Source organism: Balaenoptera musculus, chromosome 13 (genome assembly GCF_009873245.2).
Source record: "Balaenoptera musculus isolate JJ_BM4_2016_0621 chromosome 13, mBalMus1.pri.v3, whole genome shotgun sequence".
In the NCBI taxonomy this organism is placed as follows: domain Eukaryota; kingdom Metazoa; phylum Chordata; class Mammalia; order Artiodactyla; family Balaenopteridae; genus Balaenoptera; species Balaenoptera musculus.
Genome location: NC_045797.1, coordinates 8,898,164 through 8,921,455, shown reverse-complemented (window position 1 = coordinate 8,921,455; position 23,292 = coordinate 8,898,164). Strand labels below are relative to the sequence as shown.

General features: G+C 38.8%; 1 protein-coding gene across 1 annotated transcript in view; it reads right to left on the bottom strand.

The window, feature by feature from the left end:
- TMEM131 (transmembrane protein 131) overlaps positions 1 to 23,292 on the bottom strand; it is a 195,050-nt gene that overhangs the window by 107,288 nt on the left and 64,470 nt on the right. The window contains 2 exon segments of the mRNA XM_036872423.1: positions 9,305 to 9,373; positions 19,133 to 19,173. Coding sequence (XP_036728318.1) covers positions 9,305 to 9,373; positions 19,133 to 19,173 — 110 coding nt within the window.

Below are 23,292 nucleotides of genomic sequence, written 5' to 3'. Positions count from 1 at the left end.
CACATATAAGTAGAATAACAGTACACAGAAATAAAAATGCCCTCCTTCCACCCAGTAAGTTCACCGATTATGTGCTTTTTTCAACAAACATGCTCTTTTACAATTCAAATGTCCCACAGGCTACCGGGCAACCAGTGTTTCTCCTCCCTATGAATTTGTTCTTAATGTTTTTCCTCCAGTGACCCCAGTGCAATCAATCTCCGTTTAGATAAAGAAGACAGGGTATAAGACAGACAGGTACTCTGGGGGATCCTTGAAGAAGACAAGACTGAAGATGGCCTGCTACAGGAGAGGGCTCTGGGGTAAGGAAACAAGCCTGGAGGTTCTAGGAGCCTGGAAGCAGGGGCGGATCAGAAAGCTTGGTTTGCAATGCTGGTGAGGCTGGCCTTACCCTTTCTTCTAGGGATCCAAGAGGAAAGGCCCTAAGCCACACCCTCCAGAAATGAACCCTTGGAGAAGGGTCATCTACTTACGTTGCTGAGAGAAGTCTGGAGTAACAAGAACTGAGGGAAGGCGTCAGCAGGCTATTCCAGTCACTCATGCACACACAGAGCAGGCTTCCTGCAGTTCCAAGTGGTCCACACCATGGAAGCAGAGGGAGGTCTCCTTGGATGGACCAGCTTACAGACCTCATACAAACAGCTCCCCCTGCCTCTCCCTCTCCTCAGTTCCCTTGACAAAGTGGAAGACTGAGGAGAGAAGTCACACTGAACCATGGAAAACTATGCTCAGGTACTAATACAAATTTACTTGTAAATAAATAAGCAGTGCATCAGTTTTCTATGCTGCCTAACAAAGTACCACAAACCGAGAGGGTTAAAGCAATGCCCATGTATCATCTCTCAGTTCTGTACGGTAGAAGTCCAGGCACAGCATGACTGGTGTATCTGGCTCAGGGTCTCACACATCACGACTCAAAGTCCCCTTCTAAGCTCATGCAGGTTGCTGGCAACGTTTAGGTTGCTCTCAGTCTCTTGCCATATGGCCCCTGCCCTTTACAAAACCAACACAAAGAAACTCCCTTGCATCAAATACCTCTCAAATGCTTCAAATCTCCAACATTTCTGTCTCTGATTGCCACAGCCAGATGTAGAGGGCTCGTGTGATTAGGTCAGGTGCCCAGATTACCTCCCTATCTTAAAGGTCAACTGATTTGGGACCTTAATTACATTTTCAAAATTCTTTGAAAATTCTACAGCAACATCTAGATTAGTGCTTGATTGAATACAATTGGGAGAAGGTGTATGTGCACCTTAGGGGCCAGGAATCTGGGGGCCATCTTAGAATCCTGCCTGTCATAAGCACCATGTGTGACTGCTTGGCTAGACAGGTAAGCTTTAAAAATAAGACAAAGATTTTCAAATGCCTGCTAGTGCTGGTCCAGTTTGTTTCCATTATCAGCTGCTCCAAAGACAGAAGGAGGGCCAAGGGGGTTAGTGTGAATTATTTATAGATAAACCAAGCTGAGATATACAGCTGTTCTCTGTGCTGTCAAGAGCAGAGCTTCTGACTAACTGTCCATATTTTACAAGAGTCTGAGGCTCAAAAGAATTAGGAAGAAGCACTCATGAATTAGAGACTAGCTTAGAAAGAAGGTGCAATTTTGTGGTCAATGGCAATTTTTCTAGCCACAGAAAGATGACAATGCAGTGCCATGAAACAGCTGAAGAAATGGCTGAGTAGCTGCCCTCAGGCAAACTTTGTGAATGACAGTGACACAGCAGTCTATTAAACACAACCTCTGGCAGGAATTTGGGCCAAATCAATATGCAGTACTTTGACCACTCGATTACCACAAAATCTGACCATCGTCTCAAACACATTTTAGACTGAGGGCTGAGCTGGAGTGTTGATTGAACAGTTAGAAATTGGAAAGCTAAAAAGCACCAAACATTCCTTTAGAAAAGAGGGCCTACTTGATTTTCTTGGAATACCAAAAAGTGATTAGGGAGAAATGCCTCTCAAGAACTGAACTTGACAATAAACACCTCCATTTTTAGCAAGTTTATTCAATTTCCACTTTTTAAGAGCCATTAAATCTCTGTTTTAAACTTTTAGATTTGAAATCAAGATTTTCTGTACTTAATAATTATATAAACCAAAGAACTCAGTAAAACAAGTTCCCACCCAAAGAATCTTTTAAATCAGCAATAAATGTTTGAAAAAAGGAGTTGTTATGGAAACAGAAAAATATTTAACAGCACTGGCACAAATAACTGCAGGGGGTGAGTAAAGCAGGGGGTGGGGGGAAGGTGGTGGTCAGGCCCAAGATTGCTCCAGGCTGACTGCTACAGAGAGAGAGGGGGGAAGTGGGGAAAGAAAAGAAGGGCGGAGGGAGAGGGAGGGAGAGGGAAGGGGCAAAAGAGTAGAATCAAAGAATAAATTTAAACAAAATGGATGTAAACCAAGAAAGCCTATTTTTCAAGAAAGTTAATTTGATCAAACGTCAAAGACATTCTACAGGGCAGTAGGGACGGCCAGGGTAGTGAGAGGAGTCAGGCCACGGCGGTTTAGAAAGCAGCCACGGAGCTAGAGCTGCATCCTTGCTAAAGGACAGGAAACCGTCTTGGAGACCCTGGTTGGCAACTGAATGCAACCTGGAGTGATAAATTTCATCCGACTCAAAAGTTCTTACATTTACTGCAAAGGGTGTTTTAAAATTAAGAATGGCTTCTGGTTTAGCAAAAATGACCACAAGCAGTAGAAGTAGTTCACAGAAAACATAAGGCAAAACTTCAGTGCATAAGTCAAGGTACAGTGAGCAATGATTTCTGATTTCTTACAATTTCTGGAAAAAAATATTATGAAGTGTTCTGTTAAGGCTACTTCTCAAGTCCAAAAATTACTGCTAGACATATGAAGCTAATGAAACGTTTACAGCATGGGCATTAATTAAATCAGTACATTGCTGGATCAAGAAGAAAAGGTATAGCAAATGTTTAATGAAGTGCTGCAAAAACACTTGAAAATGCAAAATGAATTTTACTGTAGCAGAAGAAATCAGCAGGTAATCTTGCTGGACTTAAAGACAATGTACGGCATGTGTTAAGTGTGAAATACGTGCCAGATATGTAAAGATAAATAGTGTGTATTTATCTTGATAGTCGGGTCTAATAGGGAAGCAGACGTCAAAAGAAACAATTAGAGCAATAACCAGCACTGACAGAAGTTAGTAGAGGATGTCATGTGTGATGAAGAACCCAATTCCAGTTTTGATGTCTCATTGCTGACAGATTTCAAGCCCCACAATGTCCCTTCACCTTATGCCCCACATCTGGGCAAGCCCACAGGAAAGCCTGCACACTCTCTCTCCGATCTACTAAGAAGTTCAGACCATGCAAGCCTACCCAGCCTCACCCCCTAAGCGTAAGAGCCGAGCCAGTTTCCTTTCTCTGCTCTCTCAAGCCATTTTTCAGACCTTGGGAGCCCTCCCTGCTCTCCCCAGAAAGGTTCGTTATGTGAGGATATTAAATCTTTTCAGCCCTTCTTGGTGTGTGAATCAGTCTTGACATCTAAATCAAATTTTGGGTGTGGATCCATCCCAGCTCTGTGGAGTGAACACCACACCATGGAAGCAGAGAGGAAGGCAGTTTCTACCTCTGTCAGGCAGGCTGGGGAAGGCGTGCTTTACAGAGGACTGAAGGTCATCGGGGGTTCAACGGGCCAGGGAGGTTGTAACGGGCTTCAACTGTAGTTACTGCCCACTGCACGACTTTTCTTTCTCTGGGTGAAATCCTGATAATTACAGAGACACCCCCTGGGAGACACGTCCACCACCAAACACCATCCTTATCCGAGTGGTGAGGTACCCACCTCACCTAAGCCAGGGTGATGACTGTACTACTCTCAGATTTTTCCAGCTAAAGTAAAAGAAGCTATTATTCCCCGAGGGAGGGAGGCTAGAGAATGTGGGTCTGAAGAACAGTCAGTAGATTTGCTCTCATCATTGTAGGGAAAAGATACGGGCAGTGGGAGACAAGAAGCCAACAGCAAGTGGGGCAGAGATAAGAGATGGGGGGGGAAGAAAGGCCTAGTGGTGCTGGATAACGTGCATCCTGTCGTTCCCAGGTCCCACTGCAACTCTGAACTTTCTGCAAATATATTACAGTCCTTGGAATTCCTCCTAGTATATCCTTATTTTAGCTCAACTCCTTTCAGTTAGATTTCTATCACTTAGACCCAAACAATGACAGCACTGACCAAAACAGAGGGATTACGGCACTCCGTAATTACTGTTAATTTTCTTACAATACCAATAATGGGACTGTACTTATGCAGAATGCAGGAATGAAATGTCATCATGTCTGCTACAAATGATTAAAAAAATCAACAAAAATGTGAATATGGCAAAATTTTTAATTATTGAATTTAGTTTAAGAATATATTCACTATCTGTTCCATTTTTCTGTATGACTGCATGAAACCTTCCATGAAAAATTCTTTTTGGAGAGGAGCCTCTTAAAGTATGTATAACATGCCTGGAGCTTTCAAAGAGAGTTTGGCCATCATCTGAGCTAAGAGACTCCCAACAACAGCTGGATCTGAGATTGCCCTGCTTCCTTGGGATCCTCCCCAAGTACCTGTCCGTGGACATCAATATTCAGGTCCTGCCCTTGAGGCTCCAGCCTGCTCGCAATTTTCCCTTCCTGAGTGCCTGCCCCTGTACACTTTGGGCTTGCTTAACCAGCTCCCACAATTATATAAGCCAATTCCTTATAAAAACCCCACACATAAACATATACGGGGACACACACACACACACAAATCTGACTGGATCTGTTCCTCTGATTGAACTCTAATACATGTGTTCACATCTGCTCCCAACTCCTACTTCTATAGATCCACTTCTACCTTTATGAGATAAAAACAAACTCCGTTCAGTGCTCTCAGGCTGGACACAGAAAAGTTTAAATTAAGGGTAAATTTTTTTTCCTATTGTTTCCACTCTTGGAGCAGCATACAAATTTGCTGCTTTGGGGAACAGTCCAGTCTAACTCCGCTATCCCTTTTTCTGTGCTGTAACCAAGAGCTCACACTCTGCTTCAAACAATTTTCTTCATCGTATAACCCAACCCTCGTCTGTACTGGAGTGCACCTGTCTGTTCGCACATCTTCAGCACATCGTCCTCTCCAGTCGTAGATTAATTCATTGATTCCTATCAGTGCTCCTTGTACATGACACCTAATTACTTTCTAGCCTAAATATTAACTAAAAATGTTTTACATTCTGCATATCCTTTCACCTCCTAATTCCATTTTTTTGGACTCTCCTGAGGAACTAGTCATGCTTGTGCTTAAAGCATGAGTTTCAGCACTGATTATAAGAACAAAAAGTTTAAAACAATAAATGAATTTTTAAAATATATCCATACAATTTGCTGTTCTTTGATACCATAAAATAATGTAACAGAAAATTCTATGGAATAAAAAAAATGCACAGTATGTATGTTTAGAAAGCAGGTTAGGGACTTCCCTGGTGGTGAGTGGTTAAGAATCCACCTGCCAGGAATAAAGACGCAAACGCAGAGAATGGACTTGAGGACACGGGGAGGGGGAAGGGTAAGTTGGGACGAAGTGAGAGAGTGGCATGGACATATATACACTACCAAACGTAAAACAGATAGCTAGTGGGAAGCAGCCGCATAGCACAGGGAGATCAGCTCGGTGCTTTGTGACCACCTAGAGGGGTGGGATGGGGAGGGTGGGAGGGAGAAGCAAAAGGGGGGGGATATGGGGATATATGTATATGTATAGCTGATTCACTTTGTTATACAGCAGAAACTAGCACAACACTGTAAAGCAATTATACTCCAATAAAGATGTTAAAAAAAAAAGAATCTACCTGCCAATGCAGGGGACATGGGTTCAATCCCTGGTCCGGGAAGATCCCACATGTCTCGGAGCACTAAGCCCATGCGCCACAGCTACTGAGCCTGTTCTCTAGAGCCCGCCAGCTACAACTACTGAGCCTGCATACAACAACTACTGAGTCCATGTGCCACAACTACTGAAGCCTGCGTGCCTAGAGCCTGTGCTCCGTAACAAGAGAAGCCACTGCAATGAGAAGCCCGCGCACCACAACAAAGAGTAGGCCCCGCTCGCCGCAACTAGAGAAAGCCCGTGTGTAGCAACGAAGACCCAATGCAGCCAATAATAAATAAATAAATAAATTTTTTAAAAAAGAAAGGTTATAAAATAGTTTATGTTCAGAAAATACTGTTATATTTTTGTAACTCAATAAATAAATACAGATACACAGAAAAAGGACTTGAAGATAGAAGTTCAATGTTTATGTTTCTGGGTGGTTGGATTACTCGTAAATTTTTACTTCTTTCTCTTGATACGCATTTTCTAAGTTTACTACAGTGAACATGTACTGCTAGCATATTGGGCAAAACCCCAGTAAATTTTGTAGTGGTGATTTAATAATCTGTGGCCTAGAACAGGAATCTTTACTAGCGCTTAAGGATCCAGATATGGACTTTGATGGGGATGGCTATAAAACCCTTGAACCTATATGCAAAATGTTATTTGTATGTGCAACTGTGTGTGTGTGTGTGTGCATCTGGGGAAAGGAAGGAAGAGGTTCTAATAGCTTTCATCTGTTTTTAAAGAAAACCATGATCCAAAAAAGGTTAAAACTACCAGTCCAGAATTTTGCTTGCCCTTATCTCAATTTCTCCTATTTGGGGGGTGGGGCATTATGTAAAGCGTTGAGGGACAGATAATTTGGAACAGGAATTACCAATTTCGATTCGGATATTTTGCACACCTGAAAATTTCTTTATCTCAAGGGATGCATGAAATTTTCAAAACTCCCTTAAAAAAAAATGAGGTGAAAAACGTTGGATATAACTTCTGAAACAATCTCTCTAAAGTGGTTACTGCTAAGCTTTTCAAAGTAAGAATACTCACTACGTTAGACTTAAAGTTTTGCTACTGTACCCTGATCTCCTCTGTCCCCAGGCTCATGGTGTCATCATAAACATGGCCCATGCCATAGTCCTAGATTAGAGTTCATCAGAGAGATAGAACTCATCATTATTTTAAAAATAATGAACTTTCTTGCTAAAGATCAAAATGCATGCCATGTTTCATTAAATATCTTGCATTTGACAGAAGGAGACTATGGGTGATATATTACTGTGACTGGATTAAGAACTCTATGTTGTTGCCATCTCAACATCGTATCTAAACCTTTTTATAGGACAGAAGCAATAGTGATGTATTTCCTATCTAAACATTATGGTCTTTAAACCTAACACCCACAAGTCAATTTTACTATTTATATAACGACTACTTGCAAATACTGATTCCATCTATAGGTACAAAAGGAAGCACACAAACTTCTGTCTGCAGCCCCACCCCAAAAATCCATGATCTCTGTAAACACCTGAAAAGATGGAGTTGTTATCAGATAGCTCTTCTTATGCTGACTACTCTACCATGGTTTTGTACAAGTATAACTGATATATTTGATTATTCTAGGTTTGAGATTGTAAAGAAATTATTACAAAATTAATTAAAGAATGTTAAAGAATGCAAGGCTGCCTACTGTGGTACATGTAAGAACTAAATGAAAACTTGACATTAACATCTTAGTGTAGAAGAACAGTTTCAGGTACCTGGTTTCAAATCAAAAGATTAATACACTTCCAAATTTAAAAATACTCTGAAATATTTAAACAGAAATTATTTAAATTTAATGCCTTCACTAGTAGAAAACGGTTAACTACAACTTTGACAACATTAAAAAAATTACAGTTTTCATTTATTGAATCAGAATAGACCTGCATACAGCTCCCCCTACCAACTTCCCTTTTAAATTCTTTTCTTCTAATAAATGCTGGAGAGGGTGTGGAGAAAAGGAAACCCTCCTACACTGTTGGTGGGAATGTAAATTGGTACAGCCACTATGGAGGTTCCTTAAAAAACTAAAAATAGAGCTAACATATGATCCAGCAATCCCACTCCTGGGCATATATCCAGAGAAAACCATAATTCGAAAAGATACATGCACCCCAATGTTCACTGCAGCACTATTTACAATAGCCAGGACATGGAAGCAACCTAAATATCCATCGACAGAGGTATGGATAAAGAAGATGTGGTACATATATACGATGGAATATTACTCAGCCATAAAAAAGAATGAAATAATGCCATTTGCAGCAACATGGATGGATCTAGAGATTGTCATACTGAGTGAAGTCAGACAAAGACAAATATCATATGATATTGCTTATATGTGGGATCTAAAAAAATGGTACAAATGAACTTATTCATAAAACAGAAACAGAGTCACAGATGTAGAAAACAAACTTATGGTCACCGGGGGGCGGGGGGGGGGGGCGTGTAAAGGAGTGGGAGGGATACATTGGAAGATTGGGATTGACATATACACTACTATATATAAAATAGATAACTAATAAGGACCTACTGTATAGCACAGGGAACTCTACTCAGTATTTTGTAAAGACCTATATGGGAAAAGAGTCTAAAAAAGACTGGATATATGTATATGCATAACTGATTCACTTTGCTATACACCTGAAACTAACACAACATTGTAAATCAACTTTACTCCAATAAAAATTATATAAAAAAAAAGGACAAACAAAAAAAAATTTTTAAAAACTTCTTGTCTTCTGCTAACTTACCAGAGTGGCATTACTCTAGTAGTTATATCATTTAAGATGTTCTCTTTACCTACCTGCTAAATTGGGTTGGAACCAAATAAGGGTGAAGACTTGTCTTCCCCTCAGTGTATCTGAGATGTGCAAAACCTGAGACCCAGAGGCAGAAGGTAAGCAGAACTATGGTTTGAGGAAGTACTCTGTGGTTGGACCTTGTCTTCCTGTAGGATCTGCTTTTGTTTGGCCTCCTGGGTTGGTGATAATATTATTTATTTGATGATGTATAAAAGTTTGTACTTTAAAAGCATATACATCAAACAAATTAATAAATTCTTCTACATCTACAAGGAAAAATGTTAAATAATAAAAATGGAAATGAAGTGCTAATCAGAAAGGTAACCCTAAGTTTAATGCTGCTTCTGAAGATAAGATCCTCTGAACCAGAGACTCCAAAATGTGGATATTTTTCAAACTTCAAAATTTAATATTATATGTTAGATTCATAATAGATACTTACTTCCCATTTTCAAACTGTATTCAACATCATTTACTTTCCTGATGACTAAAACATGTAACTTTCTCATACAAGATAACACAGGCAAAAGGCAAGACAAATGCATGCATAAAATATATATAATATTGCTATGGTCTGAAAATTTTAAACTTACTGTTCATGGAAATCCAGCATTGGTGGCTCAAATCGTATAGGTCTGCAATTACCCCGGTACAGAGATATACTGTAAGTAAAAAGAAAACAGCCTAAGAAGCAATTCTTCAACATATGTCTTTCCCCAAACCAAAGTCAGACACTTGAGTTTTGTCATGATAAAGTTTCTTTAAGAAAAGTGGAATCTTATATTAGAGATATGCGTTACTTTTTTATTAGAGGAAATCAATAAACGTTTGTTTTAAAAAATGGGGAAAAAAAAGGAGTGTTTTTCCTATTCAAAGGTATGCAAAAACAGAAACTGCTCAAATAGACTGTTGAAATTTATTTGGTTGATATAATTGATAACAATATACCTTAATATGTTCATTTGGATTTTTTTTTTTTTTTGCCACACCACGCGGCTTAAGGGATCTCATTTCCTCAACCAGGGATTTAACCTGGGGCACTGCAGTGAAAGCACCAAGCCCTAACCACTGGACTGCCAGGGAACTGTCTCATTTGGATTTTTAATACATGTACAGTGAACAATAAATAATTACTTGTTCTTGGAAGGCAATCTATAAAGACAAAAACTCATGATCCCATTGTAACTAGAGTGTCAAAGAACTAAACAAAAGTCAATTTGGGGATAGAAATTTCTAAGAACTGAAATATCTATTTAATCTGAGAGTTTGGAACATACTGATCTATGATGTCTTGGCCTAAATATTTGAGTATCATTTCTAACTATTCCCCTTGATACTAAAACCTCTCACTAAAACAGATTCCTGAATAAGCAAACCTCCTAGACATCACCACAACCTAACATTGATGCAAAGTATAAATAACCTTGGAGAGGAGGTCCACATACCTAAAGTCATCTGTTTACATACTGAGAGAGGGAGAAAGTCATTCAGACACTAAAGCTTCTAAACAGTAGATTATCTTTCTGTTGTATTTTAAGAAATGATGTAAGAGCAAAACCCATTTTGTGAGACTATTTTATTTCCATCACCTCTGCAATTCAAAAGAGCACAAGCTTCCCATGATATAGTAATTTCATTCAGGAAATAGAGGAAATACAACAGAAATAGACAAGGACACACAGAAAATGTAGAAGATCTAGATTTAAGTCAATTCAATAAAGATTAAATAGTCTGAGCAGTGGAATAATTGAGCTTAAAAAAATAAGGTTTAAAAGTGTTTTTAGCCTTACCAATTAAGAGTATTACTCTGTGCTGCTTGACAATCCTTCTACATATGTTGAACATTAAAGATGACAAACACGAGAAGGAAAAGACCAAATGTAAGATTATACTTTACTAAAGCACAAAACTAAAGACACTGGGACAATGAAAGCACAATTCCTCACAAGACAGTTGCCACATGTAGCCAGAGGTACAGAATCTACTCCCTCTTGATTTCTGCCCTTCTTAGACATACTATAACGAGGATACTCTTCAGGTCCTTTAAAACAATAGATACTGATCAGTTCATCAATTTTAACAGTGTGAAACTCAAACTTACATAAAATCTCCATCCAATCAAGAAAAAAAAAAGTGTAATGCATAAAGTAAATGTGTCTAAGTCAGTAATTCACATATATATAAACAATGACTGTGTTAGATGCTAGAGATACAAAGGAGATTAAGATACAGTTTTTTCTCTCTCACAGAACTGAGAGTCTAACCCCCAAATTTCAAGTGGAAATGTTTAAAGTGGCCAGGCAACGGAAAAAGTGCAGTGCACACCCCATTCACTCAAGGCAAATATACTGAACGTCAGGGGCTGTCTAGTGGCTGGGGCCACGAGAACAAAGAGCCTGTTCTCACGGCACTAACGTGCCAATGGGGAAAACAAAAGTAGAACACATCACGTGATGACGTCCAACATATAAAGACAAATCAAACACAGCAGGAACAGAGAAGGTCTCTCTGAGGAGGGACACTGGGGCTGAGACCTGACTGGTAGCGATCTGGAGGAAGAAAGCAGGAATGTCCTTGGCATGATGAGGAACCAGGAGGCTGAAGTGGCCAGAGTGCAGGAAGGAGGGGGAGGAGACCGGAGCTGAGATCAGAGCGGTACGGAGGCCAGGTCTCCTTGCATAAGTCTGGATTTTATTCTAAGGGTAACAATAAGCCTCTACAGTGTTTGAGCAACGAAGTAACATGATCTAACACATTTAAAAGGTCAAATCTGGCTGCTGTATGAAGAAGAGACTGCATGAGCCCAAGAGTGAATCAGGAAAGCCCTGCAGTTGTCCAGAGAGGAGGGGACAGCCACTGTGGCCCAGGATGACTGCAAGGGACGGTGGTGAGAAGTGGCTCTTTTCTGAATATTTTTGGAAGCTAGAGACATCATGCTGATGGAGTGTAAGAGAAAGAAGAGAGGCATCAAGATGACTTAACTCTAAGATTTTGGCCTGAGAAACTAGATACGTAGTCATGACATGGAAGAGTGGGTTGGAAGTGGGGAAGGGTAGTTGGGTAGGGATTCAAGAGTATTGTTTTAGACATTTAAACTTGAGATGTCTTATCTAGATGGAGATGTCAAGTAGGCAGATAGATATACATGGTGATTGCTTTATATTAAAAAGTTACTGATTTGGGGGTACTGATCTTAAACCCAGGCATTTTGGTGAGTTAATTCTAACAGTCTGTCTATAGATTCGCTTAGATTTTCCCCTGCCATTATATGTGTTGCTAAAATGATCACTATCTTGGATTGTCTCTGTAGACAGATCACCTGCAAGTAACAACAATTCTGTTTCTTCCTTTTAAATCCTTAGACCTCGTTTTCCTTTTTCATGCCTTATGTGGGCTAAGACCTCCCGTAAAATGTTCCAAAGAAGTGGTGTCCAGCAATTGTTATCGTGACATTTACAGGATGCTCACAGAATATGAGATAGAGGGGACAATACATAACAGATAATTCCCTCATAAATAAAGGCATATTTTCAAAACAACAGCAGATCTATATCTAAGGACCAATTTAATATTTGAGTGGGTACAACACAAATTGTCACAGGTATAATCTTATTTTAACAAAACCAAAAATTCAATAACATAGCTATCACATACCTACAGCTGATTGAAATGGCTGCTACTGTTTATTTAGAATGGCCATGACACTGTTTAGTGCTTTATTAACAGAAAGCAAATGTCTACAAATCCATAATGTTGAAAAATAAACTAGGGAAGAAGCAATATGAAAAATGGTATCCTTTGTCCATTTCAAAGAAACAGAATCTTAGACATTATAAAAGTAATACATGATTTTATGCTTTCGGCAGTGATTGTATTTTTTCTGAAACTTTCAATACAATATTTTATTTTCACTAAAACATTAACTGTTTATTTGGGGAGAAGGAGATGAATAAGGACTATTCTGACTTCAAGCGAGGGAACAACTGGAGAGATACATGAAATCTGTGTTGCTTGGTGAACTGTTAGGTCGAAATTAAGCACACAAGACCTTCCCAAATGAAGCATACAAGACATTCTTGGAGCTTTGGGAATTTGTTTAAACTGTGAAATTTAAAATATTTTCCTAGGGGCAATTACTACCTAAACAAAAGGTTCTCTTCGGGCCAATATTTCGTAACGAATGATTTGTGGTGTACCTACATCTTAATCACCTAGGATGCTTGTAGAAATGCAGATTCCAGGGCCCCACGCCTCTCGAATCTGATTCCTTGCATCTAGTATGGAGCCCAGAAACTGGCACTTTTATGTACACTCTCACATTTGGGAACTACTCTTTTGTAGCTTGATCCACAGTAAGCGTTGCAAGCAGAAATAAGAGGGGAATAAAAGCACTTTAACAAGTAAAACTTTTTAAAAAGTCACCAACAGTTTAAAATGGTCCCCAATATGACTTTTATTAGAGACAGCTATATAGTGACTTAAGAGAAAAGATACAGATTACTCCTATATCAATATTTTCCAAAAAATACATTTTAGCTTACATTTTCATTTCCCTAAGGACTAATGATGTTGAACAACTTTTCATTTGTTTATTGTTCAATCAGATATCTTCTTTTGCAAAGTGTCTGTTCAAAGTATTTTAACTGGCATGTCTGTCTTAATTTTGAGTTGTAAGAGTTCTTTATATATTCTAGATACATGTCCTTTGTCAAATGTTCTGTACTGTGAACATTTTCTCCCTGTCCCTCCTTTTCCTATTATCAATGATGTCTTTTGGGGAGTGACATCATCAAGATGGTAACATAGGTCATTCTTGACTTCAGTCCCCCTCACAAGAAGACCAACCAACAACTACCCATAGATGAGATACCACTGTGAAAATCCCAAAACACAGGGGTGAGGCTCAAGAATATCCTTGGACCACAGAGAGCAGGAAAAAAGAAGAAGAAAAAAAAAAAACTGTATTAGAAAGGTAAGAGAAATGGCTATACTCTGGTCATATCGCCTCTCCACCAGGCTGGTGCAGCGCTGCACTGAGAGGGCCCCCTAGCGCCCACAGTTTCTCAGATGGGAAAGAGAGCCCACGGTGGACATCTAGCTCCCCCAGTGTTGTGGGGAGATAAGTGGACATCTAGAGTTATGAGGCCCAAAGAACCCCACACAGGTTGAACTTGAAAAGGCCTACAATGAGACACATTATGATTAAACTGTCAAAAGTCAAAGACAAAGAGAGAATTCTGAAAGCAGCAAAAGTGACACATCACATACAAGGAACACCCCACTCCCCACTCCATAAGACTACATTAGTCCCCCCTCATCTGTGGTTTCACTTTCTGTAGTTTCAGTTACATGCGGTCAACCATGGTCTGAAAATATTAAATGAAAAATTCCTGAAATAAAAAATAGATAAGTTTTAAACTGCACACCCTTCTGAGTAGCATGATGAAACTTCATGCTGTCCTGCTCTGCCCTGCCCGAGACATGAATCATCCCTTTGTCCACTGTACCCTTGCTGTATATGTGACCCACTGTCAGTACAGGAAAAAACAGAGTATATATAGTGTTTGGTACTATCTGCAGTAATAGTGTAGTGTTTGGAATGTATGCCCCGCAGATAAGGAGGAGGTACTGTACAGGTGGATTGCTCAACAGAAATTTTGTAGACAAAGAGAGAGTGGGATGACATTCAAACTACTGAAAGAAAATAACTGTCAAACAACAATACTATACCCAGCAAAGCTGTCATTCAGAAATCAAGGAGAGATAAAGACTTCACTGAACAAACAAAAGTTGAGAGGGTTCATCATAGCCACTTCTGACTTACAAGAAATACTAAAGGGTGTTCTTTAAGCAGAAATAAAAGGATGCTAATTGACATCAAAAAAACATATGAATGTATGTGTAAAACTCACTGGTAATAGTAAATATACAGTCAAACTCAGATTCTCTAATACTGTGATGATGGTACATAATTCACTTACCACTCTAGTTTAAAAGTTAAAAAACAAACATATTAAAAATAAATTACAATAATTTGCTATTGAATGGACAATAAAAAAAATATGTGTAAATTTTAACACAATGAATTAAAATGTGAGGGGAAGGACTTCCCTGGCAGTTCAGTGGTTAAGACTCTGTGCTCCCAATGCAGGAAGCATGGGTTTGATCCCTGGTCGGGGAACTAAGATCCCGCATGCTCCATGGCGCAGCCAAAAAATAATATAAAATTTAAAAAATAATAAACAAAATACATAAAATGTGAGGGTGAGAAGTAAAATCTTGGACCAAGAATTTCTTTACTTGTTAAAGTGAAAGTCATTAATGGACCAATTGACAAAATTAAAATAAGGTCTGTAGATTAAGTAGTATATGTAGGTATTAATTTCCTGATTTTACTGTGGCTTGTAAAATAATGTCTATATTTATAAGAATTATACACTTAAGTTTTTAGGGGTAAAATAAAAGAGCATCATGTCTACAACTGATTCTCAAAAAATTCAGAAAAATAATTACATATACCTATATACCTATATATAGAAAGATAGGGAAGAGAGAGAAGAACGAAAGAAGAGGTGGAGAGGGAGATTATGAATGATCAAGCAGATGTGGTAAAATGTTAAATGGGGAATCAATCTAGGTTAAGATATACATGGGATATATATGGGAATTCTTTGTACTCTTTTTGCATCTATCCTCTAAAGTTATTTCAAAACAAATGATAAAAAAATTAAATATAAATTGAAAAATATAGTACCTTTCTTGTAGACAATATATGCTTAGATATTTCCTTAATATAGTCTGACAACTGGTGTTGAAACCATTCACAGTTATTATAATATTTGATATGGTTGGGTTTAAGTCTACCATCAAAATTACTACAGTCTTCAAGATTTATGCAAAGTAGTACTGTTTTTTGCATATATGTCACTTCATGTGTGGCTAAAAGCTCCAGAGCTAGAAAATAAATCTGAGTATAAACCCAAAAGGAATCTTAAAAAACAACTTAAGAACATTCCCTTTAACTTTTTCACAAGATTTATAACAGATATTAGACAAACTGCAATTGTGAGCAGACTTTATCTGCCATTAAGGTATTAGCAAGTTCTGGCTCTAACTATAATCTTCTAGATGCTTATGGTTAACTGCAGGCAACCAAAATGGTTGTACTTAATAAAAAGCAAACTATACAGTCAATTAAAGAACCTCAACCACCTTAATTTGAAAAGTACTCCGTAGCCCAGTACTTTTGGCTTATATCCTAGAGATACCAGGAAACTTAAAGATCAGAAGACTCTGGTTCTTCTTGTGGACACTGTGTATACATATACACACACAGATACACACATGTATCCTTCTTAGCTAACTGTATACGCCAACATTTCCAGCTCTTATAACAACATAATATAATAACAACAACACTGCTCCCAATATCAAACCTTTGCACTAGCTGTTCCTCTGTCTGAAATGCTCTGCCCTAAGACTTTCACCAGGTAAGCTGAACCATGATTTCAGAGAGGCCTTCGTTATGGTCAAATCTAAAGAAGCAATGGAGTCTTGTCTACCCCAGGCCTTTCTCGAGCTGATATTCTGTTCCTTTATTTGGTGGCTTATTGTCTGCTTTCCCCATTAGCACACAGGTTTTACCAGGGCAGGAGTCTTGACTATCTGGCCCAGCCAGCACTGTGGTAGTTTTAAAATATGTTTACAAATTCTCTGATCTGCCTCTCTTCAAGAGGTGGGGGCTTAATTCTGCTCTCCTTGGGGGTAACTTCCTATGAATAAAATATGATGGAAGTGACTGTGTGACTCAATTACAAAAGACACTGTGGCTTCCTCCTTGTGCTCTCTCTTGGATCTCCCGCTCTAGGGTCTCCAGCTGCTGTGACACGGGAACATTCAAGCAGCCCTACGGAGAGTTCCACATGGCAAAGAACTAAGGTCTCCTGCCAACAGCCAGTAAGGAACTGAGGCCTTCTGCTAATGGTATGTGAGTGAGCCATCTTGGAGAGGACCCACCGGGCCCAGGCCTTCAGATGACTGCAGCTTCGGCTGATGTCTTGGCTGAAACCTCACGAGAGACCCTGAGCCACAACTACTTAGCAGAGCTGTTCCCAAATTTCTCACTCACAGAAACAGAAAAATAATAAATGTCTGCTGTTTTAAGCTTCTAGGTTTGGAGGTAATTTATTACACAGCAATAGATAACAAACACAATGACTGAATCACTAATTCTTAGAACAATGCCTGGTGTATGTAAAGATTCCAGTAAATATTTGCTGAATGACTGAACAAATAAATTAACAAACACCCACAACTTATACAACATTTTAATGTTTGCAAACTACTGTTACCCAAATAAGTCTCTCATTTGGTCCTTACAGCAACCTTATATAACGCATAACCTTATATCACATATAAGATACATCAGGCCGAGAAATGATCTTCCCCAGCATGCAAATGAAAGTCATGCTCAGAGCAGTTAAATAGTTTTTCTCCAGGCTACACATCTGGTGAACACAGAACTCAGGTCTCTTTAATTCCTAATCTCCCACCATAGGGCTCCACAACCCTAGGAAAAGACATTTATAAAAGGTGGCCTCAGGTCCCAAAATATTAAATCATTACTGGTACTCATTATAACATTTTGGTGTTCAACTAAAATAAACACTAATGGAACACTACGTGCACATTATCCACCATTATATTATGTAGCTGGCATCTTTTTAAACAAAATATTATCATGTAATTGATAACTGTATTAAAACAAATTAGAAAGGGTGAACCAGAAGGTAGGAGAGAAATATAAAAAACAGTATCTTGGAAAATTCTTTCATAGTTTTACTTCCCATGATCCTGAGCTCGTGAAAGCAGCAACTCTTCTCTTTGCAGAATGTCTGGAAGCCCTTGGGGCTGAAGCAGATAGTAACAGTCGTGGTGGAGAGGGACTGAATGGTCGCCAGAGACTAGCTTCGCCACCATTAGCTACAGAATCATTTTGTAACTAAGCTTTTCATGATATAAATTTCCCTGGAGCAGGTTACGTTTCACTTACAGAATGAGAGTTTTCACTCAGGAGATCATGTCTAGGCAACACAAGAAAGGATGGGGCTGAACCTCTTGGCTTACTAGAAAAGTCACAGGGCAGCAAATGGACTATACAATGGGGGAGCACAAGAAGTCAGAAATCGGTGCAGAAACGACCACAGGAGCTCAAGAGCCACAAAGTGTCTGTCTCAGCAATCTCTAATGCTCAGCAGGAACGGGGGTACCCCCGAGGAGAGGCTGGCAGAGGCAGCCAGTAGTGGAGACCAGGAGCTGCAGTCAGAGGCTAACTTCACCTCAGCCGTGCCTTAGGCCTTGTGGACTGTTTTGATGATGAAAGTGAGACACCATGTGAGGCACACCCATGTGTCTCAGGTACCTGATCCCCTACAACTAAGCCCTGAGGCTTCTATCATTGGATTATAATATACTCTTCAAGTGAGCTGCCTTCTTTCAGAGAGCAGATTGCCTTTGTCATTTCATCAACACATATGCTTTATAACCTCGTCAGAAGCTGTGTCTCTACTGTCCTTCAAGACGTCTCAAGGCAGGGAGTGTATCCACAGCCCCAGCACAGAGCAGACTGTGCAGACTCTCACCTCTCTTCCCCACCATGGAAGCTCCATCACCACTACTTTCCTTCATGCGCCTCCACTGGCTCCCCTATGCCTCTTTCACAGCATTTCCCCTCATTCTTAACTAACTCTATATTGCTCTTCTGGCTAAGGAGAGAAAATACAGCGAACACTGAAGGATTCCATATTTGATATAAGAATATCAAAGGGAATGCAACACGGGGCTGGTGATCAGAAGATAATGAATTCTACCTGAAACCCTGCCAGTCTAACCTTGTTAGCACATCCCTTGGTTCTAAGAATCTCAGAGTCCTCATGTGTCAAACAAGGGGGGTCAACAAGACAACCAGTTAGGGTCTCCTGTAATTAGAATCATCTCTCCTTATACGGTAACTTCCTCTGCCAGGGGCCTGCAGGTAGACCCTTGATGACAACTGAGGGCAGCACTGCTCAGCCCATAAAAAGCGGGGAGGACCACGGGAGAGGTCACTGGGAGCTATAAAGCCGAAACTTTTCCAAAGCAAGGGGAGTTTCAGCTACAAGTAAACCCCATTGCATGTGATGCGGAAGGAATGCTACACAGTGCACGACATGCAAATTCAGATTTAAACTTGGTCTTCCATACACAATACTTGAAATACATGATATAATGTGATTTACTATTTGTTTTCCCTCCTCACCAAAAAAAGTATGGGGAAAATGGAGAGCAGGAATCCCCGAGAAAGACCTGAAAGTATGTCAGTATCGTACTAAATACATAAAATTTTATATATTAAAAAATATATATACCTATTACTGCCTTACCTTTTCTGTTGGTATGAACTGAGTCCAAGTGTTGTCTCAGTCTGTGAAGGAAGAAAACAATGGTGAAAACATGGAAACCAAATCTTTATACTACAGACATACAGAATATCCAACATATTTTATTACAGTTTCAACTTTGACCTTATACTTACTTTCAGGTTAAACCTGATCCCTAAATCATATGAAATGATTTGTCACACCATATAATTCAAATGAGAGAATAATTTGGATTAAATTTTAAACACACATGGAAGTAATGCAAAGTAATAGAACTGATTTTTAGAAGCTTGCCAAACCAATACATCCTATGAGAAGAGTCCTCTTTCCAATTACTTTGTGAGGCTACACGTGTCTCTCACTGTTCACTCCTTCCCAACTGTGTGCAGGTGCTGGTCTACTATGGTTCCTGCCACCATGGAGCTTGAGGTATGGGGTGGGGTAGGGGTAGGGGGTGTCAGTTATTTTAAAACTAAATAAATATGTGTTTATACATTGAATAAAGGACTCTGGAAAAATTGGAAAGATGCTATGAAAGAGAATAAATAGGTGACATGCTTAAATATGTCATGAGGGAAGCCCTGTCTGAAGAGATAACATGTATACTGAAACCTAAAGGATAAAGAAGAGCTGTGTTTGGAGGTGGGATTGTGTGGTGGTGGAGAAAACAGCACGTGCAAAGGTCCTAGCACAGGAAAGAGCCTGGATGCTCAAGAAACAGACGGCAGGTCTATTTGGCTGGAGTTTAGAGAGAAGCAGGAGAGAAGCAGAAGTGAGGCTGGAGGTGAGGCAGCGCCCTGTTATGTTGTGCCCTGGTAAGAAGCCATGCTAAGAAGTCTGGCTTGTGTTGTACTCTAAATGCAGTACAAGGGGACTGAAGTTGCAGGAGAGAAACAGAGACACAGACATGGTCTAGACGATTTAAGTGTTAAAGACATTACTTTGGCTGTAGTGTAGGATATGGATTAGAAGATCCAGCAATCACACTTCTAGGTTTATACCCCAAAGAACTGAATGCAGAGAGCAGGGACTCAACAGTCATTTAGATATCCATGTTCACAGCAGCATTATTCACAATTGCAAAGCATGGAAGCTACGCAAGCGCCTACTGATGAATAAATGAAGAAACAAGATGTGGTGTATACATACAAAAGAATATTATTCAGCCTTGAAAAGGAAGGAAATTCTGACATATGCTACAACATGGATGAACCTTGAAAACTAAGTCTACACTTAGACTAAATGAAACAAGCCAGTCACAAAAGGACAAAAACTATATGATTCCATTTACATGAGGTACTTAGAGTTGACAAATTCATAGAGACAGACAGTAGAATGCTGGTTGCCAGGGGCTGCAGTAGGGGGAATGGGGAATTGTTTAATGGGCACACAGTTTCAGTTTGGGATGAAAATAAAAGGTCTAGAGCCAGATGGTGGTGATGCAGAAACAAATGCGAATGTACTTAATGCCACTGAAATGTACACTTAAAAATGGTTAAAATTGTAATTTTATGTTATGCATATTTTATTACAATAGAAAAAAAAGCTATAGCAATCAAGACAGTGTGGCACCAGTATAAAGACAGACAAAACAGATCAATAGAACTGGAGAAAACTCAGGAACGAACTCACACGTTTATAGTCAACTTGATTTTCAACAAAGGCATCAATGTAATTCAGTAGAGAAACATGTATCTTTTCAACAAATGGTGCTGGAACAAGTGGACGAAGCTTGGGGGAAAATGAACCCTTACCCTTATATCACACCATGCACTCAAATTAATTTTAGATAAATCATAGTTCTAAGCATAAAAACTAAAATTATAAAGCTTTGACAAAAAGAAATAGATTATATTTGCAACTTTCAAACAGACAAAGATTTCATGAACAGAACAAAAAAAACACTAGTCATAAAAGAAAAAACTGATGGATTGGACTTCATCAAATTTTTAAAAATACGCTCACCAAAAGACATTGCTATGAAAATGAAAAGGCAAACCACATACTGAGAGAAAATATTTGCAAATCACCTATTTGATGAAGGACTTGTATCTTGAACATGTGAAGAACTTATGAATCTGAATAATAAGAAAACCACCCAATTTTTAAAAATGAGCAATTCTACAAATGTCAGTTAAGCACATGAGAAGATACTCAGCACCAGTTATCAAGGGAAAGCAAATTTAAACTTCAACGATACACTACAACCTACAATCACGTCCAAAATGGAAAAGACTGACCATACTAAGGGTTGGCAAGGATGTGTAGTAACTGGAAATGGAAAAGACTGACCATACTAAGGGTTGGCAAGGATGTGTAGTAACTGGAACTTTCATACACTGCTGGCGGGAATGTAAAACAGAATCACCATTTTAGAAGAAGTTTGGCAATTTCTTACAAGTTAAACTTAAAACACCCACCATATGACCACTCCGAGATATTTGCCCAAGGGAAACAAAAGCATAAGTCCATACTAAGACTTATACATGAATGTTTATGGCAGCTTTATTTGTAATAGGTTAGTACTGGAACAACCCAAATTTCCATCAACAGATGAAGTGACACATGAATGGTGGTATGGGATAGAACAGTAGAATACTACTTAGCAATAAAAAAAGAGTAAACTCAAAGACTAGGAACCTTTCTTTTTCTCTATTAAATATTTCTTTATTATTTTAGAAAAAATATTTTTAAAAGAACAGAAAATAACATTTGAATGGGGAAAAAGGAATAAACTACTGATACATGCAACAACATTGATAACTCTTAAAATAATCATGCTGAGTCAAATTCCCAAAAAGTACATTCTATATGATTCCATTTATATAAAATGATTTAAAGTATAAACTGATGGTGTCAGAAAGCAAATCAGTGGTTGCCTAGAGATGGAGAGTGAGGGTAGAGGGATTACCAAGGGTCACAAGTAAACTTCTGGGGGCCATGGATACATATATTTATTATCTTGATTGCAGTAATGCTTTCACAGGTGTATAATATGTCAAACTTTCCAAATCGTACACTTTAAACATGCACAGTTTACTATGTGTCACTTTTACTTCAATAAAAAGTACAACCTAAGAATTCTAGGACATGCCAAACTGCGGTCCCCATCTGGAGCTGACAGAAAGGAGACTCAGGAAGTGTAGCACCCATGTATACTTTCTGGAGGGGAAAAAAATATCTTCATGAAGACAATCTGGCCAAGATGATTACTCATGAAGAATTGCAAATGAGGAAGCTGTCTTGTGAAAGATAAGCAGATACAGTAAAGGAACTGTGGAAATAAGGTTAGAAAAGCAGAAAGTAAATGTTGTTTCTGAAGTATAAGCCACAAAATAGAAAAGTCATTTAACTATAGTAAGAATAAAAATCTCAGCACAAACCTAAATATTGAGAGAAAAGGAAAGATCACGATAGACACTATTTTGTTTCTGAAGTAATTTGAGAAATGAAGGTTTAAACATATCTTAAATACGTATCTGAAACTTAAGCCCCGAAATTGAGAGAAACCAAAAAGGAAAGCATAAAAATTAGATGGAATAGATTAAACACATATATAGCATGATTAAATGAGATAAACTCGTCTGTTAAGAAAGACAAAAGGATCAGGTCGAAAAAACAAAGCCCAACTATAGACTGTAAAGACCTAACACAAAATGATGCAAAAATGTTGAAAGCCAAAGAATGAGCAAAAATAAACAAGGTAAATGCCTCCTCCCACCCCACCCCCCAGAAAAGAAGAGAAAAATCAAGCAAAAAAAGGGTTACATTAGTAACAATGAAAAGATTTGCTATTTATGTAAGTATTTTTATAACTGAACAGCAAAAAGAAAGAAAAATAAAGAAACTGGGGAAAAGAATATTGTGATTGAAATATAAGCAAAGAACAGGAGGCAAATCACTTAAAGAAAAATAGATGGCCAGTAATCATATGAAAAAAGATGGTCAGCTCACCAAACTATGAAGCAATCCCTAGAAGAGACTGAGATTTCCTATTTCACCATCTGATTAGTGGAAACCTTTGAACTTTATGCTCAGAGATAAGGGTCTGTCAGGAGTACTCAGGGCCCTAGAAAATGCCTGTGCCATGTATTTCTGTATCTTCTATCAAATATAAGACATACCTACAATATTTCAAAGTAAACTTCACTGAATCACAGATA